Below are 27,242 nucleotides of genomic sequence, written 5' to 3' on the forward strand. Positions count from 1 at the left end.
GTCATAATTCCACTAACCGTGTTTGGAGGAAGAAGAATGATGAGTACCATCCCAAGAACACCATCCCTACTGTGAAGCATGGGGGTGGTAGCATCATGCTTTGGGGGTGTTTTTCTGCACATGGGACAGGGCGACTGCACCGGGGCCATGTATTGCGAGATTTTGGGGAACAACCTCCTTCCCTCAGTTAGAGCATTGAAGATGGGTCGAGGCTGGGTCTTCCAACATGACAATGACCTGAAGCACACAGCCAGGATAACCAAGGAGCGGCTCTGTAAGAAGCATATCAAGGTTCTGGCGTGGCCTAGCCAGTCTCCAGACCTAAACCCAATAGAGAATCTTTGGAGGGAGCTCAAACTCCGTGTTTCTCAGCGACAGCCCAGAAACCTGACTGATCTAGAGAAGATCTGTGTGGAGGAGTGGGCCAAAATCCCTCCTGCAGTGTGTGCAAACCTGGTGAAAAACTACAGGAAACGTTTGACCTCTGTAATTGTAAACAAAGGCTACTGTACCAAATATTAACACTGATTTTCTCAGGTGTTCAAATACTTATTTGCAGCTGTATCATACAAATAAATAGTTAAAAAATCATACATTGTGATTTCTGCATTTTTTTGTTCTAGATTATGTCTCTCACAGTGAACATGCACCTACGATGACAATTTCAGACCCCTCCATGATTTCTAAGTGGGAGAACTTGCAAAATAGCAGGGTGTTCAAATACTTATTTTCCTCACTGTATAACAACCTCCACACTTACACACATGACAATGCTGTGACACATACATGAACAGAGACACTAGCTCACATATATAAGCAACATTTTATATATATATAAAAATACATTTACACAACATAATATACTGTATATTGTGCATAATATTGTTAGAATAATAGTGGTATGCAGTAAATTATTTCATATAAAAGCGTACACCTGTTCACATCTATTAACCTGAACTTAAATGTACTATGCACTTATTTTTTAATTAAGAATGTATCTAATTCATAATCTTCTATTACAAAAATCTATCAAAGCAATGGTCATATAGATAAAGTATGTATGAACAATAATACTACCATTATAAATATAGAATATTAATAGAAATGCAGCTTGTGGTGTCCTTTGGTGACATGAGTTAGAGTTGCATAATCACATACATACACTGATGGTAGTAGCAGCTTTAGTTGAGGGATCAAATGCCTTCTCAAGTTAAATATACACTCACATAGTCTCGCATGCATGCACGCACACACACACGCACGCACGCATGCACACACATTTGTATCTGAGAGAACTAGAGTACATGACCATGCATTTAAAACTAATGGCCAGTGCAGATGTGTGTTAACTGCTTACCTAGTAGACAGAGCACAAAGAGAGCCTACAGCTACAGCGTATTTGGCTCCTCCCCAGCCAACATATTTAAAAGCTGCCGGCAGTGGGCTGTAGCTGTCCAGCAGGTAGTATGGCATCATGAGGGTGAGGGCAGCAGAAACGCCAAAGTATGCTACAAAGCAGATGAGAAGCGAGGATACGATGCCGATTGGGATGGCTCTCTGGGGGTTCTTCACCTCTTCACCTAGGTCATAGATGGTGGGCAGACACAGATAAAGGGGCAAAAAAGTACAGGTTTTAATTATTAATAATTAACCAGGTGCTGAAAATTGAATTGGCTTTTCATCAATTCAGGAGAGTTTACCACTATCGACTTAGACATGTATATTGTTAATTTGACTGCAAGGTGCTGATACTGTATTCAAGCAGCTAAATGTAACATAGTCTAGATGTTCAATCCCCATTTAGAATGTACATAATGTACATTATGTACATAATGACAAGTTGTCATGATCAGCTGGGCCACCATTATACATTTTTTCCATTGTCACAGATAAGTGAAATGTATAACATTTTGTTAAACTTTATAGACCCTGTAAATCGTTTGAATGGAACAGTTAATTTAGGAGGCTATCCCTTTTACTTTCCTCATCATCCTAGCATGGCCCATTAACTGCTATACCACTGTTTGTTGGTAACTAGCTATTCACATTTTAATACAAGCTTCGCAATTGTACACACCATTTGTTCTTTTATGGTTGTATTGGCAGAATTCCAGTAAACATGGGAAACTGGGCAAACAGATGTATTTAAAAAAACATTTTGCATGGTATTTTGCAACAAATTGAACAAAGAGCTTATTTTCTCTGGGCACCCACAAGACTGAAACACCCAACTATTCAGCTGCAGGTGATTATGCAACAGAGCTCCTCAGGCAAACACCCACGTCTTGTTCTGCACTGAAATCACATTGCGATGATTGAGTGTGTAAAACACTGTCTGGACCTTCTCCTAGACCGCTAGCCATGAGACGTGACAGCTACTGATTGGTCCAGATTACAAGCTTAACAGTAGTAACGGTTATGTGGATGTCTGTGTGCTTGTGTGTGTGTGTGTGTGTGTGTGTGTGTGTGTGTAAGGGGAAGGGATAGTGGCTTCATACCAACTTAACTTGAGGTAGCCAAAACACATACATACACACACATATTTTAAGATATACTGTCTTTGGGCTGGCTGAGAGTATGTGTGAGAGACATGCCCGTACAAACATGGTTAACTTTGCGCTAGCCAATTAGAATTCGGGAAAAAGAGGGGTGGGAGAACCCGAGGGGCCAGAGTCAAACTCATGAAACAGCATCTCTTCTCTCTGCCGTGCCCCTCCTATGTAACACTCCATGATGTTTAGACAATCTTAGGTTTGAAATGGTCCCAAATCCAGATTCAAATGGTCCCCCCCCCCCAAAAAAAATAACTGAAACATACCCATGAGGCAATGGAAGGGATATGAGTGGAACAAGAGGAACAGGGCCAAAAGAGTGAGTGTTTTCTGGTTTCATCCAGCACTGACCTGTGGTGGCGATGCAGTCAAATCCGACAAAGGCATAGAAGCAGGTAGCAGCTCCCGACAGGACACCTGTGAAACCAAACGGCATGAAGCCACCCACTCCTAAACTTTCTGCAGTCGGCAGGATGTCTGTCAGACTGAACAGGGAAGAAAATAATAATTTAAATCAGAAAATAACCTGTATTGGATGAATTTGTAATTTTTAAAAGGGTCAGGTCACCCAAATAAAAGAACAAAGTCATTCCAATAAAATCTGTTGGTGACATCTGTGGATTAGCAAGAGTAACTGACACCCTTTAAGATGAAAAGTATATATTCACGGAACATGTTTGATATGAGAATATATATAAGAAGTGAGTGTGTCCACGTTCTTACTTGAGGCTGGAGTTACTGGTATAATTGGCATGAAAGATCTCTTCAGGGTCTATCTGCCAGTTCTTCAAAGTACCTTTGACAAGGCCAGAAGCCACCATGAACAACAAGACTAGGACATTGATGCACGTAAAAATCTTGTTCACCATCGCTGACTCTTTGACTCCGAATGCCAGCAGACCTTAAAAAGTCGAGACAACACAGAAGGGAAAAAGAAAATGGAAACTTGTTTTGCAGGAGAGATGAGAGAGGGACAGAAAGAAAGGGAGAAATAAGTTTTCTTACCTGTGAGGGTGAATATGATGACAACAGCAAACATGTCAGGGTACTCTGCCAATACGCCCGGCGCCTTCATGGACATGTACTCTCTGCAGAACTGCTCTATGTGCTTCCCTATTAATTCGTCAAAGGTAGCGCTCCATGCACGGGCCACACTGGAGGTACCTGAGATGGAGAAAAACCAGTTGATGTAGATTTCGCAGTGTCTGTGACTTTTTTCCAGTTTTGTCACAGTTTTGGTGCTGTTGGCCTCTGATTCTGTTTTTTTTGTCTCCACACACACAACAATAAGTAAACAACGTAGTAGTAAATGCAGAGATGTGGCATGTTTACCAATGATATAGGAGAGGATGAGGTTCCATCCAGTGATGAAGGCCCAGAGTTCCCCTACAGTCACATAGGAGTAAAGGTAAGCTGAGCCTGTCTTGGGAACACGAGCTCCAAACTCAGCATAGCACAGACCAGCCAACATTGAGGCTAAGGCTGCTATCAAGAAAGACAGCACAATAGCAGGACCTATGTGGGACAATGGATATCATAGGATTAGAGTCTCACAGGATATCATTAATTAATAATCGTTTAATAGTTTATAGTAACGTTACCTTACCTGAATTCTCCCGTGCAACGGCACCAGATAGTATGTAGACACCCGCGCCCAACGTGCTACCCACGCCAAGGGCCACCAGGTCAAAAGTGTTGAGGCATCGGGACAGACGGGATTCCTCTGTGTTACAGTCCACCACCTTCACCCTAAGCAACTGCTTTCCAAAACCCAGAAGTTTCTTCAGCGCCATGGATCACAGTCTGGCCTCAGGGAGGAGAGGGGAGGGGAAGGGAGGGGAGGAGGTCGACTAGGGTTCGGAGGTCACAGGGGAGAGAGGGAGAGGTCACACACACCCTAATGGGAGGAAAAGTAAAGAAAACATGAGGGGCAGTGAGTTCCTGAGTGCTTAAAAATCCGTCCAGAACTTTTTATTTTCGGCATTATCTGAGGCTGAGCTAGCTCGATCTAGAGCAGTGTTGGGGTGATTCCAGGGCTTCATTTGTGCTGGATCCTGCCGAAATAGAATCTGGGACTTACCAGATTGGGACAAGCACATATTTGATTGGATCCAGAACCTCTTTTGTAACTTTCAAAACCTGTAAATAAAGTTTGTGTAAAATTTTGATTCTATCTGTTCTGTCATTCTTTTATATCCTGTTTTAGTTAGTCTAAATCACTTGTTTGCCTAGTTTGGATGCATTTTAAATCAGATTTTTTTCAAAAAGAGAGAGGTCAGGGCACACATTGAAGCCTGAGGGGTGACAGTTTTGTGCATGTCACCTGTTTCCCACAGCAACAAAAAAGGAAACTGGCAAAATGTCAAAAAGACACATTTGTTGAATTTCTTCAAACCAGTAGATCATTCGGATCCTAAGGAGTCCAAAGTCATTTTGGCAGATCAACAGGGAAGCGATAACAGCACATAATGCTGGCAAGTGGTTTTATGTTTTGGTTTAAATATTTGGGCATATCATTACTGTAAGCCCCACAGCTAAGCAAGTGAGTGTTTGTGCTCTGAAATGGTGAAATGAGTCTGGCTAAATTAGGGGGTGGGGCGCTGTTCGAAATACTAAAACAGAGAGGGGAAATTGATAGACAGACAGATAGAACACGTCATTTAGCCTGCTTGCTTTTCATGGTTGTAAAAAAAATTATGGCACTAATTCCATTTTCCCCCTATTGTGGCACTAACTTTTAAAAAGTAAAGTAAAAAGTAACGATACCAAACACTGTACACTCTAGCGTACTAAAATGTCATTGTAGGAGAAATGTTCATAAGACAATCAACTAATAGTCTCTAATTGTAAAGTTGTAGGTAAAAACTGTACATAACAAGGGCTCTTGAATGAACACGTCGCCACATGAACAAAACTGATTCAGTATTATTTTTAACACAAACATACACCAAAGATTGATCTACTGATCCATTGGCAGATTGTGTTTGTTAGTGGAGGCCACATTCAAAATGACATCAGTAAACAGTGGTCGTACTGCAGTTGAGTGTTACACGCTGGGTTAAGGGGATTCACTTGTACTACTGTAAGTAGAACACTGTTTCCTGGGGTGTTGCATAACGCAACCCAAATCCACAACGTGTGACTGATAGCCAAAAAAGCAGGGGGCCTATAGGGATAATCAATCTTATTGCTGGATACGTGGCTACAAAACACAACGTAAATCACAGTAGAGGAGGCAAAGCCAACAAACTGTTCAACACAAAAGAGAATCATAGCTCACAACACAGAAACACTTTCTTGAAACAGGCGGTGGAGGCTCATCACGTTGTGTTATGCCTACACATTGCAGTAGAAACAAAACCTGCCAAGACTATTTACAGCACCTCTGTTTGGGGTCATATAGTACACAAGGACAATCCAATTATTATTGTCTGTGATATTAAACATTATTATTGTCTGTGATAAGTAAACAGAAAGAGAATAAAATACATGGTGGTGTGTGCTCACAAAACTACTACTAAGGACAACTAAGGAAGGAGCATCCAATGCAGTTTGAAACTACCTCTACCCTCTGGAGGCCACAGCTATGAAACTTCTTTTGTAAGCATTTGCCGAGAAGATTCTCAAGGTCAATAGTCTGTCCAAAATCTCATGTACATTCCCAAGTACTGAGCACACATACCGTGATCCATTTCCAGTTAATTGCTTCTCCAGAACCCACTAGCATGAGGACATAAACCCAGAAAGGTCATGTGGACAGTGCAACAGACACACCTCATGGAAACATACCACATAAGGGTGAGCGAAGGTGACAACCTTGTAGTCTTTTTTTTCTTTACAGAAAACATTCAGGCTCAGATACAACTTTCCAAGCTGGCCTATTAGATCACATACACTGGCATACAAACAAGGCTTAAATTTGCAGTTACTTGTTTCAGTTTTCCAAGAAAGCCGTCAAACTACACCTACAGAACTGTTTTCTTCCTACAGTATGGTATGCCACAACCAGCAACCATCCACATCCACAACAGCTTATAAAATAAAACATGCTGAATACAAAAAAATGATTCTATAATGTGGTTGAACTTGAGTCTAGTCTATAAAAATGTAAATCCCCATATACATTCAAAAACTGCCACAGAAAAAAACAACTATGCTTCTTGTTGCATCAAATTGTCCACAACAATCAAGCTGAAATTACAACACAAGCCAGAAGACATTAAATTCAGCCTCTCCCACTTGCAGCTGCTATTTAGTGTTGTAAGGGTCACTATTGTGTACACAGTGTCATTGATCATGAATGGTGTTGCATGACAGCAGCAGGCTGGATGCTCTTTATAAATGGTGTGGAAAGACTTACACAGGTGGAGACGCTTATTGTATACATTGTGGAACTGCCCACTGTTCAGAGCCTACAATGTGACAGTGCACCTTTTAACTAGAGCTACAATGACTGGTCAATTCATTGATTAGTAGATCAAAAGAAAACAGCAACTATTTTGATAATTGATTACCTTGTTGGGGATTATAATACCCCAATAAAATCCATCCTAAATAAAAACTGAAAGGGGCCGTGTTTGTGTTTTGTGGATTTACATTATATAAATAGTACATTTCACACCTTCAGAAAATTAACTGCATGCTTAAGACGTGCAAACATAGAGCAAATTTAGGCAAATGTCTAATAAAACTTTAATTAAAACAGCTGTTACACAGATAATCCTTTAAATTACTGGACCAAACCAGCAGCAGTAAGACAAGCTGAGCCCATGCTTCTATTATTATTATTATTCTGCCCAGATAAATAAGTAGCTGATTATTATAACGGCTCGTGTGCCACATTACTCTGAAATCCGGTAAGCTGATTCATAAAAGCTTAGAGTGAAAATACTATTCATACATCCAAGTGTAATCATGAAAGCAAACACACACATGCATGCATACAAAAACAGAAGAAAGTAGCCTATCTCAACCACATGACCCCTCACTGACCAGGAGACACAAGTTATGCAACTGCAATCAAGTCAAAACTGTCTTCTGTCAATACAGTTCATCAGACCAAAGAGTGACACCTTAAAGGAGAAGAAAATCTGACAGTTCAAAACAAACCTGTGTTTAAAACAGGAGGCATGATGAAATGCACATTGTTAATGTCGCACACAAGGTCAATGCTGCAGATCAATGTCAAAGTGGCAATAACCTGTTCCCAGAATAAGAAAACACATAGAGTACGTACTTGAAGCCGGCTACAGACGCGCCTCAGCTGCTGATCTGAGCGGGAAGGTTTAACAGATAGAGGGATTAAAGCTCGGGTAGGGAACGTTAGAGAAGATAGCAAGAGACAGCTAGATTCTTAAAATGTCCAACTGAAAAATTCCCACCCCGTTCCTTCCGTCAGAGCCACTCCTCCAAAACACATTTTCATGCGCAGTGAGTGCCCAGGCAGAGTGCACGTGCAGGTAGGCACGCAGGTAGGTTATCCAATCATTTCATTTCAACTGAATGAAAAGACTAGCCGTGTTTATGACAGGCCTGTGACAGACACAGATACACAGAGTTTTGTGTCAGAGCATTTGATTTATTGATTAAAGATCAACAAAGAGAGAACATAATAAAAATGTTTCTGAAATAAATTGCCTGCAATGTATTTGTTTGCTATTCTTCAAGTTGTCTGTGAAGATTCTCTAGGTCATAGTTATCCAAGGGCAACTGGACTTGATAGATACTTGCCACTCATCCAAGAGGCTTCATCTGTTCTTCAGCAGAAGAAGTTCTGAAGTTCTTCTTCAATAGAACTGAAAAAACCTTTTGGATAAGGGGCAAAACATCTTCAAGTATCTTCAGTCAAGTCCAGTTGCCCATGATATTCTTCAAGTTGCTGTGAAGAGTAAAGAGTATTTGGCGGCGCCCGTTCTGAAATAGAATCTGGAGGAATCACATGGCTTGGCTATTCCAAGCAGCAAACGCACGCACCCACACACGCACGGTCAAAATGTAGCAGTAGTTGGCTGACGGTGAAAACCTTGATAAATGTGTTTTCACAGCAGTATCTCTGGATGTACAGGTGCTGGTCATATAATTAGAATATCATCAAAAAGTTTATTTATTTCAGTAATTCCATTCAAAAAGTGAAACTTGGATATTATATTCATTCATTAAATACAGACTGATATATGTTTATTTAATTTAATTATAATGATTAAAACTGACAACTAATGAAAATCCCAAATTCAGTATCTCCGAAAATTAGAATATTACTTAAGATCAATACAAAAAAAGGATTTTTAGAAATGTTGGCCAACTGAAAAGTATGAACATGAAAAGTATGAGCATGTACAGCACTCAATACTAATTGGGTCTCCTTTTGCCTGAATTACTGCAGCAATGCGGCGTGGCATGGAGTCGATCAGTCTGTGGCACTGCTCAGGTGTTATGAGAGCCCTGGTTGCTCTGATAGTGGCCTTCAGCTCTTCTGCATTGTTGGGTCTGGCGTATCGCATCTTCCTCTTCACAATACCCCATAGATTTTCTTTTGGGGTAAGGTCAGGCGAGTTTGCTGGCCAATTAAGAACAGGGATACCATGGTCCTTAAACCAGGTACTGGTAGCTTTGGCACTGTGTGCAGGTGCCAAGTCCTGTTGGAAAATGAAATCTGCATCTCCATAAATTTGGTCAGCAGCAGGAAGCATGAAGTGCTCTAAAACTTCCTGGACCAACACCAGCAGATGACATGGCACCCCAAACCATCACAGACTGTGGAAACTTTACACTGGACTTCAAGCAACGTGGATTCTGTGCCTCTCCTCTCCAGACTCTGGGACCTTGATTTCCAAAGGAAATGCAAAATTTACTTTCATCAGAGAACATAACTTTGGACCACTCAGCAGCAGTCCAGTCCTTTTTGTCTTTAGCCCAGGCAAGACGCTTCTGACGCTGTGTCTTGTTCAAGAGTGGCTTGACACAAGGAATGCAACAGCTGAAACCCATGTCTTGCATACGCCTGTGCGTGGTGGTTCTTGAAGCACTGACTCCAGCTGTAGTCCACTCTTTGTGAATCTCCCCCACATTTTTGAATGGGTTTTGTTTCACAATCCTCTCCAGGGTGTGGTTATCCATATTGCTCCCTTCGCCTCTCTATTAATGTGCTTGGACACAGAGCTCTGTGAACAGCCAGCCTCTTTAGCAATGACCTTTTGTGTCTTGCCCTCCTTGTGCAAGGTTTCAATGGTCGTCTATTGGACAGCTGTCAAGTCAGCAGTCTTCCCCATGATTGCGTAGCCTACAGAACTAGACTGAGAGACCATTTAAAGGCCTTTGCAGGTGTTTTGAGTTAATTAGCTGATTAGAGTGTGGCACCAGGTGTCTTCAGTATTGAACCTTTTCACAATATTCTAATTTTCTGAGATACTGATTTTGGGGTTTTCATTAGTTGTCAGTTATAATCATCAAAATTAAAAGGAATGAACACATCAGTCTGTGCGGAATGAATGTATATATTATACAAGTTTCACTTTTTGAATGGAATTACTGAAATAAATCAACTTTTTGATGATATTCTAATTATATGACCAGCACCTGTACATAAACATAGACGCAAACAGTCATAGTAACCCAGTTTACCTACAAAAGCAGCAGCTTTACCTCAGTACAAATCCCCCCCAAAAAGTACCTCAGCAGACTCTAACATGTGGTTGTAACTGGTGGCTGCATCCAGACAAGCCTTTACACTGGTATAACCTATGCATGCAGGTACATACATTCATACATGCATGCTTTGTTTGAATTCACTGTAATGGAATGATTATTTGCCCAGCATTATAATAATAATAATAATAATAATAATAATAATAATAATAATCTTTATTTGTAGAGCACTTTTCAAATACAGTTACAAGGTGCTTCAACAAGTGCAACAACAACAATACAATACCCAAAAGACAACAATACAAGCAAGAAAACATTGAAAAGACCAAAATACACGTTTAAGATACATATAAAATAAGTAAAATAGAATAAAATAAAAGGGATAAAATAAAGTCAAATAAGATCGGGAAAGGCTCTCCTATAAAAGTATGTTTTAAGAAGGGACTTAAAAGAGTTCACTGACTCAGCCGACCTGATTTCCTCGGGCAGGCTGTTCCAGAGCCTCGGGGCTCTGACAGCAAACGCTCTGTCCCCTTTAGTTTTCAGTCGAGACTCTGGAACAGACAACAGAACTCTGCCCGAGGATCTCAAGGTGCGTGCTGGTGTGTATGGGACTAAAAGGTCAGAAATATAACAAGGCCAGAGGCCATGAAGAGCTTTAAAAGTGATCAATAAAATTTTAAAGACACACTGGGAGCCAAGGAATAAATAACAATAGTTTCAAAAGTGGTTAAAGTTACAAAAACCTTGCAAAATTCAGGCTTTAGAGAGCAAGGCCCCCTCTTTTCTTAGAATACACACACAGACACAACTCGCTGCAAGTTGAAAACTGATTCTGGCAGCACATGAGAAGTGAAGAAAGCGGAGGCAGTGCCCATCAGTGGGAGGGACTGGATGAACAAAAAAGGGGCTGTGGTCCTTCAGAACCAATGAAAGAAGACCAATGTCTGTGACCATGCTTGAGGAAGCCATGTCAATATTATTAATTAACTCTTGTTGCACTGTCAAATAATTCTTCTTGACGTAGTCTTGATAGCAAAGGCCATGTCAAGAAAATAGTCAGTTGAGACAATGTTTTGTACTTCTGTCATAACAGCACTACATTGCACTGGTTTAGGAATGATAGTCAGTGAGATTATCAAAATGAAAAATAATCTTGAGGTGTAACCATACAGACAGTAGGGTGCACACAAGCAGCTTTGTTTCTCTGGCTGCTCCTCTGTCTCTCTCATTGACTTGTACTGCATTATGTTGTTACTCGTTTGGAGTCATTTCATTCTGCTAAAAGCAACTGGTCAGATACACACACACACACACACACACACACACACACACACACACACACAGTCAGTATGAATGTCCAGCTAACTGAGTGGAATCCCTGCTTGTGACGGATTGACTGAGGAGAAAGAACGGCATGCAACAGTGGAGTGTTGACTGCTGCTTGTTGACAATTCCCATCGGTTCCCATCCCATACATCATTCTTTTCAAATGACACCACCCAACTCTGCTAGGTACACATCACTGTACTAAAACCATAATTCCCCAATGAACCGCGTCCATCACCAATCTCTGATAAGTTGCAATAAAGGTGTGGTCTTAATTACCCAACTTAGACACATTGCATCTTTTGGTCTGCACATGTAAGCAAAGTGCTCACGTGTTGCTGTTTGACCGCGCGTGATGTCGGCTGTTTTAAGAGCGCCCCACTGGGCGTTCACCTTGAACTAAACATGCGTGGGGATATTTTGTTTGTGGTTAGACTGCCAGGAACCAGACCGAAAGTGCACTCCATTTGTCTGAACGGACAACAGTCCACCTCTCATTGTCCTCACATATATTTTCACATATTTTAGGAAACAAAAGATTGACTCTTTACCTCCAGTCAGTTCTTTTACAGTAATAGATTGATTTTTTTTTGACCAGCCAAAAAAATAAGAAAAGAAACAACGATGCTAAACCACTGAAGGCTCTTAATTTTTTAAGTAAACAATGTGGGGACCTACAAGTGCATGAAAGAAATCAACATTTACTGACATATATATATACTGACATATATATATACATATATCTGTTAACAGTGGAGTCGGATGATTATTTACTTATACTTTTGGCAGACCAACAGTCAGCAATCGCTAAAATTTATACCAATATTAACATATTATTTGAAAGTTAAAAATAAAGATTTATAACTGTTTTACTTCTATACCTGATTCCATTCACATTTTTGTTACTGTAAAACAGGACTAATAACAAATGTATGTGTATATTTTATTGTGTACATAAGAACACAGTACATTTGACAGTTCAAAAGCTAAATACAAGTCACTGAAAACAAATGTTAATTCTCAGAATCTCAATCTGTTTCTCTTCCAGTCATGATTTATGGACACAATAGTATGATTTGTGGTGTTTATTTGTCTCATTCAACAAAAACAATGCATAATAGCCAACAAAGGTGTGCCACGCGGCCATGATTCCGGTGATTAATCACTTCCGATAGCATAAATACACATTGTGTGTGTATCACCAATACCCAACATCGTAATAAGCCCCTAGCTGATCCATGTTTTGCAAACACTGCAATCTATTTACCACAGCTACAGTAGCGTACGTTTCCCACACTGGTTCGACAATGACAATTCAAAGTCACAAAAACACCAACAGCAACTTGTGTCATCTTAACCGAGTGAGGGCAAACAAAAGCTACACGCTGCTCAGAGAAAGTTTCTGATGGTATTACTAAGCATATACAGGCCACCAATCATTCAGCAAGGAGGTGCAGCAGAGAGGAAACATGAAGCCCTCGCATGCTGAAGCCATCTCCAGAGTCTCAGTGAACCTGGAAAGCTTCCACACACACCCCTTCAGTGTGTTTGGTTTGTATAGGTCCGGCAGTCTTGCCTGAGAGTGACCCACTTTCAGACCAGCTAAAGTTAGACTGACTCAAACTGGCTGAACTGCTGCTGCAAGATCTAAAAAGGTCAACTCCAGTTACCAGGTCATTCTTATGGTCAAATGTGGGATATAAAAACACAGTCAGTTGTTAATTTAGCAATAATTCATGTCTTTTTGCCACAAAGATTTTGCTTTCACAGAACAATGTTAACAGGCTGACACTATGTTTTTTTCTAGCTGTGTTTTTTAAAACGCCAAACTTGGGTGAGAGTCATAAGGTTGCATCACACCTCCATCAAACTATCCATCAAACTGGATCACTGCAGGCTTTCTATCTTTCGAACACTATGATGATTTACACTGTTCTTGGTGTATGTTTTACTGAAACATGAAAAGGATATAGTAGGCTTGACCTGTCCACTTTCCCTGAAGAGGAAAGTGTAGCATACTGACTCTATTACTGTGTAATCTGTCATACTTTTGCTCAACTACATTTCAGGCTTACTTTATATTATTGTTTTACCTGCAAAACATTGGCCATTGAAATGTTGAATTGTTAGGTTTTAAAATATGCAGCAATTTAACTTATAATATAATATATGTTGAGAGTACAATAATTTAACCCTGAATGGGAATTCTTCACACTTTCTTAAATGATTGATTTTTTCCTTAATGGTACTGTTACTTTACTGTGGTGAGTACTTTTTCCACTTCTGACTTGCTGTTTGCTCTAGATGTCTTCGTCTACTGTGTGGCCACTTGCTACTTTCACTCCAGTCCTCTTTTGGCAGTACACTGCAGCTCCTGACGGTCAAAGCCAGTCTCACCACACTCCAGGAATCACCTCTCTCATATTACATGATCATAGTCACAGACTATGCATATTGTTGTGCATAGCTGAGGTGCAAGTTGCATGAAAAAGAAAAGGTTGTGATGATATTTCTTCGGCTTTAGAAGCCGTATCCACACTACAGGCATGCTGCAGGAAACGGCAGCTCTTACTATGAAGTATTTAAAATGGGGTCCGAGGAAAACATGTGGTTTGCAGCGAAGGTGCGTTCACTTCCATGGATTCACGCATTCACTCCACTTTACGCACGAAAACGCTTTTCCCCACTGCGTTCTAGCTGGTGTGTGTAATCTGGTAACAATCTACCCTGGGGTACAGATACTACAAAGTTAGGAATTACACGTTGCAGTACTATGTTCATGCTGGGTCCAATGTAGCGTCATGCAACTGTTGTATGAGTGGTTCTTTACCTTGTATACCCTGCGGGAGCGCATGAAGCAGAGATCCAATATAGACACTCTTTCCTTGAGGTCTGAAAATAGCAAGTTTACGAAACCAAAACAGCGTTCACACACGGTGTTCAGCCAAAGTTATGTCTCTCTTCGCAGGTGGTGAGAAGATATTGAAGATTTTGGGTTGCTGTTTAATGCCTTCAGATGGAGGAGGGGATACGGAGGAAGAAGCAGCCCCGCCCCTGCATTACAGTTGTGCAATAGGCATCAGGGCTTAAACTTCATTAATGACAAACTGCCACATGTAGCAAGTGGCTGAAATCACCATCAACACACTTGTGAATATGATGTCACATTAAATCATCAAAAAAATCAGAACAGCTTTGTCATACTTAGGAGCTCGGAGAACTTTAACATAGAAAGCAGTCATAGTTGCTCACTTTCCAGTAAAAAAACACAACAGAGTATCCAGAAAGACTTTCAAATCAGTAAAGATTCTCTTTCACTCTAGGCCTCATCCCAAATGTTGGTAAGGAACGTTATAAATAATTTTGGTTTGTTTGTTGCTTTCATGGTCATAATTTGCACAACATAAGTAGACACAGTTTTCACTTAATTGCAACAACACAGCAATTATTTAAATGAAATCTTTATTCACAGGCAAAAAAAAAATAAAAATACTAAAAACAAAAAAAGTCTTACAAATCTGAATACAAATCTCTCAGCGCTGGTAGGGTCATCAGGGCAGTCCATATGTGACAAAGGAGTACTGTGGGATGAAGTGGGAATCAAAGAACAACAACCATATCAACTGCCCCAAAGCATACTGGGAGACAAGGTGGTTGTCGGTCTTCGCCAGTGCAATTTCTACCATTTGGCCAACTAGAAAAAAAGACAACTTTTGGCACACAAGGAAAATAACAGTACGCAAGAGAAATGAAGGGGGTTAAGCAGATTTTACAGACAGCCAGGTTTAATATAGTGTCAATTTAGAGACCAGACATTTTCCAAACAGATGCCAGCAAATTCATGTCAATTGTTTACCCTTAATAAATTACGCATTTAAAATATTGCCAGAATGTAGAATAACTGAGTTGTCTCTTTGAGCTGACAATATACTGCCTCATTTCAGCAATGGTCTTATGCTGATATGTGTACGAACACACCTATACATTATTCACAATATTTACAACAGAGGTTTTTTTAGCTTCTCTTTTCAGTAAAATGTAACAACTGTTAAATTTTAATTACCCACACTATTTGCAGGAATCCAACTCAAGTGATCCCATGGCTCAACACAACAAAAGGAAAAGTTGCTGTTGCCATGTCCGTCTCTACGACTTGGCTTCCAAAAGTGCCTTGATGTCTTTAATGCCATGTTCAGCTGCCACAGTGATGATGTGGTCCAGGCCATTCATGTGGCCCAACATCTTCACAACCTCTTTGATTTGGTCTCTGTTGGAAGATATGGGTTATATTAGAAGCAGTAGGGACAAAACTCTCAGCATGACAATAGCGCAAAAAGGTACTGATGAAGGGAGTCAGTTAAGAACACTTTTAACACAGTTAGTAAATTGTAATTTTCATCAGTGTGTTGTGCAATTGTGCAAAAACAAAACAATCCAACTTTCTAAAATATTCCAGCAGATGGAGCTATAACTTAATTGACATTCCCAATTTAGATTTAAAAAAAAAAAAAAAAAAAAAAAAAAAAAAAAAAAAACACAGTACATGCAGAACCTAGTAGAGCCTCTTACTTGGCAGTGCGCCGTTCCACATCAGACCCGCCCAAACTGCTGCGGTGCAATGAGCTGGCCAGGTGGGTTAGGTAGCGACAGAATGGCTCCAACTGAGGCAAAGTCTGCTGGCCCTTCAGCCCAGCAAACCACTGCACTGGCAAACACTCCACCACCTGAAAAAGGTACAAGAAAAGACGAGGAGGGATTAAACACTAGCTCTGTGTCACCCTGTTTAGTGAGTCGCTGGTGGCCAGATTTGACCAACTGAGCAGGTGTGTTTGTCAAGTTAAGGCTGCCAACTGTAAATACACACAGGAAGGTAGAGAGCAGCTAATCACAGTGATCTGGCCTGAGAGGCTTGTACAGTAAAATACAAGCACCTCTCATCAAACTGTCAGAGCCAGGAGAGACTGTTTCCACTGCTCAGGTGGCTTAAAAAAAACACAAAACAAAAAACACTCATCTTAATTTTTAGACAAGGTAAGCACAACATGTGCTATAAAATACAGTAAGCAGTCTGGTACAATTCTGAAACCTACAAATAGGTGTGTAAATGTAGATTAAGAGTCAAGTTTAATTTTCCCTCACATCAGACAAAACCCTGTTAACCTTCTGGAAAAAAGACATGTCCCTATCTGTTGCTCTCTTTTGACATGGCTTGTTACATCTGAGCCAAAGACTGTGTGTCAAGTGTTATAATGACAATGGTATCTACTAGGATGTACATTTGCTTTAAAGTTTTGTTCACAATGCTTGGATAATCCAGCATAAAAAACACATTAACTGTAAAGTCAACCCATCTCTTTCAGCATAGAGTGAAATATGATACCTGACTTCATTCATATGCCAAGACGTGAAGTTTATGAATTGACACTTTGGTTTATTGACACTCAACATGTGTGGAAACAGACAACAGTAAAACAGACAAAACCTCTGCCTTTTGCTTTAATATCTGTCATTACCTGTTGACAAACTGATCAAAAACTTGTAATTTCACAACAAGTCAGTTAATCTGAATGAGCACTCTGTCTACATGAGCTCTGATGTGCCCATTTACACATGAAGAATGAAACCACAAAACGATTAGTGTGCATCTCCTACCTTCTGGCACTTCTGAGCAGTGTCCTCCCCGGTATCTGTGGTCTGCAGTGCAGAGAGGATATATCTATTCAGAGTGCTGTCCAAAGCGAGATCCCTCAGACAGGAACTGGATAAGATACCTTCCCACTGCAGGATGTTGCCCAGCAGCTAAGCACAGAGGAAGAGGTAGAGTTAGACTGTACTCACGCAGATGATGACTGCAACACAACATTATAATTGATTGACGTAAACATCCAAGTAGTTCTGTTGGCTGCCACAGAAGTAAATGTTACCATCAGTGGTTAGGGTAAAAACACACAAACATACCTTCACACAGGACCAAAACTGCCTCTGGTAGAATAAATAGGGGCCACTATTCTTATTCTCCAACACGCTGAATAAAAAAGCAAAAACACACTTAGTTATCAAGTCACACATACTGAAGAAATTCAACCCAGGCTACCTACACTGGTAATAATTGTGTAACATACTTTTTGGGGTAGAGAGGAAGGAAGACATCTTCATCAAGAGTGCGCCTTGTCCTTAAGACAATAGATTTCAAAAGCTCCTGATAGAAGAAAAAAATAAATCACAAAGACAATAAAAGTAATCACTCATTTTGCAGATGAAGTACATTATGTTAATGAAGGTAGTAAGAGAGGGGACAGTACCTGTGTGTATCGGTTGTCCCCGTGCAGCACGGTGGGGTAACCTTTCATTAGTCTGTGAATGAAGTCCACCAGATTGGCTGTCTGACTGCTTGACAGCGGGTCCCACACTTGCTCTGCCAACACTGACAGACACACACAAACACAAACATTAATACATATGACATATTTTTTACTGGCCTGCATTGTAATGCCAAGTAAATCTTAGTATGCTAGGTGCAGCTGTGCGGGTTTCTCTACCTGTCAGTTTGGAGAGGATGACCTTCTCCACAATAGCAGGCAGCAAGCTGATATCCCCGTCTCCTCTCTGCAAAGTGCTGTGCTCTTCAAAGCCGTAAAACAACAACGACTCAAACCAGAGCATGTACTCGAAATTTGCACACTGCGCCTGGACATGAAAAAAAAGAAAAGGCAAATGCATCTCAGAATTGACCCCTCCCATTTCCAAAAGGAAAATGTTACATTTAAAACCTTACGAGCATGCCTTACCTCGAGAGGGTTCCATGTAATCAGCTGCAGGCGGACTAAAGGGTTGAAGAGTTTGGGAAGACAGAGGCCTATGTAAGCATCTCTGTAGCAGTCGGCATAATCTCTTCTCCACACTTCAAAACGAGATTTGATGCAGTCAAGAGAGTGAAAGTCCTCCACAGCATCCTCAAAAACTTTCTTGCATTCCCGGATGATGCGATCTGGACGGAACAAACGACTTTAGTTAGGCATGAGCTACAGAATGATGTGCGTCATGTCTGTGTTACATAATTTTTCCAGCACTTTAATGATGTACCTCTCTCCATGTTGAAGCTGGTGATGTCTGTAGAGGTTTCCTCGTCATCAGATGATAAGCCTTCGTTATGCTCAGCCCTCTTTCCATTTTGCTCTCTCGCTTGTCGCCGCCGAGTTCTGCACCCCACACGAGTACAAAGGCAGGCAATTAAATTGTTAAATTAATTGTTTGTGATGAACAGTAACTAGCTTGGCTCAGAAATGACTTAATCAAAGTCAGAACTTAGGATCTCTTGCAAGGCAAACCTATGCTTTACAAGCCGAGCTACATTCAGAGCTTCTTATGAAAGCCTAGAAACATGTCACAAAAATTCAGCCTATATTTCCTGGAAGCATGTCTTTGAGTATGAGTGAGCTTCATACCGTCGTGCTTCTCTTTCTGCTATCCTCCTCTGACGACCGTGCTCTTGGTATGCTGTGCGGTCCCGACCAAATGAGTCCAGATTAGGAGCCATGACAGCTTTATCTGCAAGAGACAGGAGCCATGTTAGAATCAGTAAAGACAAGTTGAGACAACCCATTACCTCATTCTTATTCTGGGCACTCAACATAAAGAGTACTCAAATTTAGAATAATCCAAAATGCTTACAAATAAATTATATGAGATAATAAGCATAGGATTGTTATTAACTTAGGAAACAAATTCAAATATTGCTCTAAAATAGAGCCCAACCGATAAATCGGTGTGCCGACATTATCGACCGATGTGAGCTAATCACAAATAAATGGGTATCAATTTAAAAGAAGAAACGGATAGACGGAAGAGGGATCCCTTCAGTCATGTTATAAGTGGTGTTGTTGCATGGTTTATCCACCAGAGGGCACTCCGCAACTTCCTTGTCGGCAACACAAATCCACCCCAAAACACAGCAATCAGCTGACCCGAGTCAAGCAGACCATAGGAGAACGCACAACAGAGATCATCTGTGTTCCCAGCATGTTATGTTAGGGATAATCTTTGTTTAGGTTATGCATTTCTGAAGAAAAAAAGATATCAGAATATCGTTTTTTAAAATCCTCAAATATCAAAATCGGTTTCAAATATCCCATATCGGTCAGGCTCTACTCTAAACCTCCTAGTCTATAAAAAAGTACCATCAGCAACATCAAATTTGTTGAAAAAATATTTCAGTATCATTTATTTTCTAGTCACTTACCTGGCTGCAACTCCCTACATGTTACAGTGAAAGTGATGACAAGTCACTAATAGATAAGTTTTTATCTTTACAAAGTGACTCATTGCTTGAGCGGAGTTACAACCACCCAGCTGACTGTGAGACTCGGCCATTACAGAGTAGCCGAAACAGCCCCTCCAATAAAACATTTTCCATGTACATACATGCCCACTCACTCAAATTCACACCTCAATCAACCTTTATCTCGCTCATGAAGGGAAACATAACAAGGGTAGTGGGGAAACAAGAATGTGAACAGCACACACCCACACTCTCATACAGAGAACTAACGAGGCCGTTCAAATAAATCATAAAAACCTTCAAGATGGACTGACTTGAAAGGCTTGCAAACTCCGACGATTCATCTTTAATATCATCCTGTCTTCTCTGGACAAGTCGTGAGGCCCGTTGCCTTAGTAACTGGTGCATGGCAGCCTCCAGCTCCAGGACAGCAGGCACCTGAAAGATATGATGCCTTCTGTGACCTCTGACACAAACAAAAGCTGGACTCCGAGTCACAGGGATGTCTTGCTGGAGGGACAAGAGGAGCACGATGGACAATACTAGAACATTAATATCACTAATGTCGGGTGAAAACTTCTCTCTAAATTTCCATGAAGGAAAGTTTGAACACTATGGACTTCAGCCAGTGGTTTACCTCAAATTATTGGCAAACCCTGTTAAAGGCTAGTTAAATGCCTTGTGAAGTAAATGCATTAAAAATCATGAAATTGTACTTAAAAGGTTTTTACCCAACATTGACAATATACAGTTCCAGTACTGATGTTTGCGCTGTATTAAAAAAGGACTTCATAATAGGTGAAATTGATAATTCTTGGTTAGTCTTCCATTTTCATCAGTGTGTTGTGCACTGAGTCACCTAACAGGGTTAAAACAGACATTAGCGTGGAAGAGGAAGCACATGTTGGCAGCTGGCAGGCCAGTTCTCTTTGTTCCATGTAGTTGCTGCCCTGCTGCTGCAGGATCAAGACTCAATTGTTCCGTTTAGACATGCATTTAATAAGTAGCTCTAGGTGTACAAAATGTAGCTTGTGTCAGAGACATCATTATATTATGTCTGCCCATATTGGACTAAGACTAGACACTTTTGAATATACATGTCTTTGCCACTATTTTGGGCTGAGAGCTCTTACAGCTCCAACTCATTAAGATAACTTAGTTTACTTATTGTATGAGTAATGAATATTACAAATAAATTTAATTTAAGTAGCTGAAAACAATCTGATCCATTATGAAGTAAGAGCATTTTCTTGCTATACAAAAGCCATTTCTAACAGTACGTTGCTGAGATAAAAGATCAGTCATATTTCTCCCTTAAATTAGAGCAGTTGTGAAGCAACTGGAAGACACATGGAGTGTGCTCCAGGTGACTAATTTGCAGTCACATTGCCTTGTTGGCACTGTTAACTAGCGTAATAATAGTATCTAAAAAACTAACTTCTAAACTAAAACAATATTAAAATATTATGACTCAATGTTTCACAATACAGAGTTTATTAGATTCTATCCCTTGAAAATCCACATCAAGTGGTCAGTGATCACACACACGCACAAAACAGAAAACAGCTAATCAGACAGCAGATAAATTCTCCCTTACCTTTTCACTGAAACACTCAAGCAAGTCTCCAACATACCCTCGCATCTCTTGCAAGAATTTATATTGATCTGCATTGTCATTGGATGAGCCCTCCAGCTGCTGTATGGTGCTCTCAGAGGCAGCTAGGTCTTCTTCGATCTGTTTGTAGCGCTTGGCATTTGCGTTGTAGCCTGCACACATTTGGCTGAGCCTACAGACACATGACAGTGAGGAGGACTTTGATGAGGCTGAGGACAAACAAAGCTAGTCTAATCTTAATTACTGACATACACTAAGCGGAAAGTGCACCCATTTAACACAGAGACATCGTGAAAACTGATTAACAGAAGACAACGAGCTAAATAATGCACTCTAGGTTAAACAGGAGTAATAATTAGGTGGATTGACTTTGCTGGGCCTTCAGGACCAATGCACACAGAAAAGGCTGAAGCTGAGCTGAAGATTGATATTGCATGTTGTTGCATTCTTCCACTGAACGTACCTATCCCGCAGGCGTTTCTTTACCAGATCAATGGATACTGGGGTTAGATCACCAATAGGGGCCCCGTATTGAACAGATCCATTGTCCGCTCGGCCAGTTGGCTTGCCAGTCTGTGGGGCCGCAGTGCTGTAGGTGAATGGCATGCTGTAGGACGAGCTATAGGGCTGGCTCTCGTAGCTGTTCTGGTAGTAAACTGTGTTGTCCTCTGGCTGGCTGCTTTGGACCTGGTCAACAGAGACAAGAAAAACACAATGCTTTTATTACTATGACTAGTAGCAGCACTGCTGCCTTGTAATAATTTGTTAGGGCTACAACTTATGGTTATTTGCATTATTAATTAATCTATCAATAATGTTTTGGATTACTAGTTTAGTCTGTAACATGGCAAGAAAACTGCTGAGAAAAGCAGCAAATCTTCACTTCTGAGAAGCTGGAAACAACAAATGTTTGGCAATTTTGTTTGATAAATGATCATTTAATCAGTTATCAAAAGTGTTGTTGATTTTCTGGCTATCAACTCATAATAGTTAATCTGTCACACTTAAATTGAATCCCAACTTTTAATAAAATAATAGAACAATAACACCACAGGTTAACCATAAGAAAATTGGAGAAACAACACAAAATATTTTACAGCTGGTAAAAATTTTTGTACATCTTACCTGGGGTATGCTGATTCCTTTCCTAATCTGCTCCTGCTCCCAACGGCTCACCTCCTCATCCTGACCTGTATCCAGTGCTTCGTCATCACTGCCCTCAATACCTATACATGTGAAGGGGATGTTCAAGTCTCAGAGACAAGTGATTGAAAACAGTAGTATATACTCAATGAACTTTATTGAACTATTTTTTCACGGTACCTATCTCCTCAGCTATCTTTTGTCTTTGGCTTTTGTTCTTGACTCCGCTGAAGCGGATCCTCTTCTCTTCCTCGTCTTCATCATCACTGGCATCTTGGTCTTCTGCTCCCAAGCGTTTCTTGGGAGCCTCCGTCTCTACCAGAGGGGCCTCACCCCCGAGCTCTCTCGCCAGTTGCCGGCGCTTTCTGGCAGCATGGATGAATGCCGCATCAGGGATCTCCCCTAGAGTGAGACCGAAACAGGTCTTGATTGAACACTTGTGTAATTTTGTGTGCAAATACCAAAAAGTCTTTCAGGTTTGGAGGCATAGTGCCCTATGCAGTGAGATGAAAGCACTTCAAGGGGGTTTCAATGACCAATTAGAGTGCCTATTATTCAGAGAAGGGCACAAAGTGATACTAAGATTAGTCGTAGAGCCTGACGTACCGATATGAGTATCTGTGTTTATAATAGCCATTAAATGCCAATTAAAAAAAGAAACGGAGAGGTGGAAAACGGATCCTTAAATCATGTTATGAGTGTTCGTAGCATAACTTGTCCACAAGATGGTACTTTATAACTATAATGCCACAAATCCACCACAAAACAAAGCAATCAGCCGACATAATAAGCTGTACTTTTGTTCAGAGTAGGATTTCTAACAATAAAAATGTTTGTTTATAAACTGCATTGTGTCATGTTATCTTGGTGAGGTCTCATGACTACACATAACTAATGTTAGGGTGGGGCTGGACAATAAAACAATAATTATCGCAATATAATAATTTCAGTATTAAATAACTATATAACAAATGTTCAATAAATGTTTGATTTTATTCACTTGAATCATACACAAATTAGAACTTAATTTTTTATTAAGATGTTTATTTTGTTGAGGAAAAAGGACTGAAAATAGCTTTTACTTAATTTTACTCATGCATATTTGCTGACAAACATTTTATCATAATTGTTTTGAATGTTCTACCTCAAATTTGTGAAGTGAGCCACTGTTTGGCCTCAAGTGTTGACCATAAAGAAGAGTTTAAACCACAACTAACCATCAGGTTTCTTCAACTTTCACTCAGGAGCAAAAATTAAACTCGAAAGAAATAATGATTTGATACTTGTCGTGATAATTATCGATATCGAAAGATATGAAACTTTTAATCATGATAACATGGCCAAATGATCCAGCCCTATGTAAGGGCTAATCTTTATCCTCAAATATCAAAATTGGTGTTGGTCAGGCTCTAATTAGCAGCAGAATTCAATTCACAAAATACTACCACTCTGGAAAAGTATGGTGCTATCAACAAGACTGCTGGTGCCAGTGATGATACTCGAAACATTGACCAAGCATTTATTTGTGTGTGTGTGTGTGTGTGTGTGTGTGTGTGTGTGTGTGTGTGTGTGTGTGTATACACACACACACACACACACACACACACACACACACACATATATAAACATAATACCTGGTCTCAAGCTGCCAAGAGAGGAAAGCGTGTTGAATGTTGCTCCAGTGTTGTTGCTCTTGGAGACCTGACTACGTGCCGGGCCTCCTTGACCTCTCGATTCTTCCTCCTGCTCATCAGCACTGTCCACCTCCATTTCCTCCTCCCCCTGTTCACTACCCGCTCTGCTCGTAACCTCCTCTTTGATGGCAACTGCAGGTTGAGGTGGAGCATCTAGGAAAACAGGATGCAGAAAAAAGATGAGCAAAGAGACTAACAGATTTAACAAACTTCCAGTACATTTAAATTATAGCCATTTAGCTGATACCACAGGGTGACTGAGATTATACTTCATGTTACAGGTCAGTTTCTGGAATCACAACCCCATTCAGATAACCCCCCTATGGAGTCAAATTTCATCAACATTAATGCCGATGTAAAACATTTTTTCCTCAGAGATCTACCACCTCCTGTGGTACAACTATATATATTTTACACTCAGGGTTCTGAATATTTGCTAAGGTATGGTCTTTTGTCACAGTGCCTTAAGTGCCTTTCAGCAAAACAACAATGGAATTCCTCAATTCAGCTTCATGCTGTCTCATATTTGGTGACAAACGAGGCAGCTGCAAAGTCAGCCATGTAGGTTTAAGGCTTTCTCATATTGCTAATGTGACAGCAGAGATGACAGATAACATATCACACGGACAGTGAGGCTATCCCACCTGCTTTGGTTTCCTGTTTGACACATCCAGACTTCTCCAAATCCTCTTTGTATTCTTTCTTCAGCTGTTTGACGATCTTCTTGCTGTGATTGGACTTCTTCACTCTGAACACCTCGGATCCTTCTGTTTACAAACAGGCCATGCGGAAAAGTGAGTGGTGAGTCAAGTTAACCATGCACATCATCCAGGTGAAGTCGATGGACACAGGAATGATTCACGGTTAAGGCATGTAGTTATCTAGCTATAAAGAAATTACAAATACGATTTCCGTATTGCTACGCAGAAACAAAAGGGGTAACATTAACACTTAAACCTACAAGGACAACACGTTTTCTTCAGCTAACATTAACCGGCTAGCTAAATTAGCATTTAATCTTAGCGTTTACTAAGTTACCTTCTTCATCATCGAAACTCAGTAAACTGGCTTTCGTGGGTCCAGGCACCGTAACGGTAGGTGTATCTTTGCCTTTCTTTTCTTTCTTGACAGCTCGTATACTGTTTATATTAGCCTGGAAGCCGTTGCTATGATAGTTATCCGTGCAGCTAGGTGCTCCGGTAACGACGTTACTGGAAGTCTCCATAAACGGGATTTCCTCCACGACAGGCCCGAGCGATGTCGGCAAGAGCGACGGCTGCCGACTCTCTTCCTGTTCATCCTCGTCGGACTCATTCCTCCGTCGTAAGTTAACTCGTTTCGCCTTTTTAAACATTATGCTTCTCTGCTAAATGCAACAGTGCATGCTCAAACGCAGAACACCTTTAAAACTGTGCTTGGAGCCGAAGGAAATTATCCCCACACTCCCGGTCGGCCATTTTCTATCAGGCAGGTTCTTCTTCGTCTTCACAATTAGAAGCTGAGTACATGCGTCACCGACACACCACTGCCGTCAACTGGTTAAAACTAGTACTCATCAGCCATGCAAAACAATTGATTTACAAGCAACAACGAAAGAATACCTCCGGTGTTTTCCAAAGCCTATAGCATAAAACTTTCTTGATAAAGCTTATTGTGTCACCATTATAGATGAAGCATTGTGGTGCTACAGACAAGCCCCGGCATAATGCTCAGACGTACAGTACAGACCCCAGCAAAAACATATAACAAAGCTGAAATCTACAAACCATTCCCATTAAAATCGTGACTTATATCACAACTGCAATATCTGTCAAGATAATCACAAAATTATTATTTTTTGCATCTCATTCAGCCCTAATTACAGTCAGGATATTCTTCAAGTCGTCTGTGGTTTGGATGATTCTCACCATCTTGTTGCTGAAGCCTAACCGAAGTCCTCTTTGTGGCACAACTCATAATGCTTGCATAAGAGCATTTGACAGTGTAAAAGTACAACTCAGTTGTTGTACTCAAGGTCAAGGGAATTATTGATGACACTGTCATAAGATATGGGGTTGACTTTGACAGCCATGGTCAGATCATCTCAATATGACAGTTTCCTGTAATGGTTCATTTGTGTCTGACAATGACGCCTGCCATGACAGTGTACACAGCATGTCCCCTTATTTAATATCAAATTGCCCTGGCCTAGATCTCCAGGGAAGTTTCAACTCTGCACTGAAAGTGACACTATCAACTAAATGAATCTTGACATCTGTCACAAACATCCAGAAAACAGCCTAACCTCAGTATCTGTATATGGAATTAAATAACACTAGATCTTCCTGTTTTCCATTTTTCTGATTGGCCCTGTTTGTAGGACAGTGGATGTGGCCATAGATGCCATGATAACCATGGAAATAAAAAATAAAAAATCATAGGTTGTAATAGAACGTAATAAGAAGGTAAGAATGTAATAGAACAAAAGTCACAGGACATTTTTTTGCATTGAGTACTTTTACTTTTACTACTTAAAGTACATTTTCCTGATTTTACTTACATATTTTTACTTAAGTAACATTTTCAATGCAGAGCTTTTTACTTGTAATAGAGTACCTTTACAGTGTGGTATTAGTACTTTTACTTTAGTAAAGGATCTGAATACTTCGTCCACCACTGGGAGACATGAGATATGGACTTGACTCAAATTATGTAAGAAATTTCATTTTGCATCCACACTGGGCTGTCGAGTGGACCATCTGCTTGTCATTATCAAGGTTTGTGGTCATCAGAGATTGATATATAATTAAATTAGTGTGAACATTCCTCTGTTAAATTTACAAGCAAACACTTGTGATGTAACGATATATTGACTAAATCACTTTTACTGCTCTTCAATTGAACATCCAATAAAAGACAAATAGAAGAGGCTTATATTTAAAGTTCACATTCATTGATCTGAAGGCTGCATTGTGGGCTAAACAGAATTACAGCTCACTAATTGTGGC

At 40.4% G+C, this 27,242-nt stretch overlaps 2 protein-coding genes across 3 annotated transcripts in view; both read right to left on the reverse strand.

Annotated features, from left to right (window-relative positions):
- slc7a1a (solute carrier family 7 member 1a) overlaps window positions 1-14,498 on the reverse strand; it is a 26,621-nt gene extending 12,123 nt beyond the window's left edge. For both annotated transcript variants that reach the window (XM_046040556.1, XM_046040557.1), the window contains exons 1-7: window positions 14,356-14,498; window positions 4,159-4,449; window positions 3,885-4,067; window positions 3,558-3,716; window positions 3,276-3,453; window positions 2,904-3,037; window positions 1,358-1,580 (exon numbers count right to left, since the gene is read on the reverse strand). In XM_046040556.1, coding sequence (XP_045896512.1) covers window positions 1,358-1,580; window positions 2,904-3,037; window positions 3,276-3,453; window positions 3,558-3,716; window positions 3,885-4,067; window positions 4,159-4,345 — 1,064 coding nt within the window. In that variant the 5' untranslated portion in view covers window positions 4,346-4,449; window positions 14,356-14,498. The remainder of the gene's footprint in view (window positions 1-1,357; window positions 1,581-2,903; window positions 3,038-3,275; window positions 3,454-3,557; window positions 3,717-3,884; window positions 4,068-4,158; window positions 4,450-14,355) is intronic.
- A 472-nt stretch (window positions 14,499-14,970) lies between these two features.
- paxbp1 (PAX3 and PAX7 binding protein 1) lies at window positions 14,971-25,717 on the reverse strand. Its single transcript, XM_046040030.1, has 18 exons — window positions 25,294-25,717; window positions 24,900-25,022; window positions 24,196-24,408; window positions 22,742-22,963; window positions 22,544-22,644; window positions 21,882-22,105; window positions 21,401-21,590; window positions 20,118-20,241; window positions 18,971-19,073; window positions 18,609-18,724; window positions 18,314-18,513; window positions 18,065-18,212; window positions 17,828-17,949; window positions 17,648-17,724; window positions 17,484-17,550; window positions 17,178-17,324; window positions 16,095-16,249; window positions 14,971-15,792 (listed from the first exon to the last, which is right to left on the reverse strand). The coding sequence occupies exons 1-18, from the start codon at window positions 25,607-25,609 to the stop codon at window positions 15,672-15,674; spliced, it is 2,769 nt and encodes a 922-aa protein (XP_045895986.1). The 5' UTR covers window positions 25,610-25,717; the 3' UTR covers window positions 14,971-15,671.
- Window positions 25,718-27,242: the final 1,525 nt, after the last annotated feature.

The sequence above is a fragment of the Micropterus dolomieu genome, linkage group LG23 (assembly GCF_021292245.1).
Source record: "Micropterus dolomieu isolate WLL.071019.BEF.003 ecotype Adirondacks linkage group LG23, ASM2129224v1, whole genome shotgun sequence".
NCBI classification, from domain to species: Eukaryota; Metazoa; Chordata; class Actinopteri; order Centrarchiformes; family Centrarchidae; genus Micropterus; species Micropterus dolomieu.

Excerpts from the sequence above, each read along its gene's own strand:
- paxbp1 (XM_046040030.1), bottom strand. The coding sequence starts at position 25,609 with ATGTTTAAAAAGGCGAAACGAGTTAACTTACGACGGAGGAATGAGTCC. Across the intron at positions 20,242-21,400 it reads TTGAGTGTTTCAGTGAAAAG|GTGCCTGCTGTCCTGGAGCT; the intron begins GTAAGGGAGAAT and ends CATATCTTTCAG. Across the intron at positions 18,213-18,313 it reads TTACATGGAACCCTCTCGAG|GCGCAGTGTGCAAATTTCGA; the intron begins GTAAGGCATGCT and ends TTTCATGTCCAG.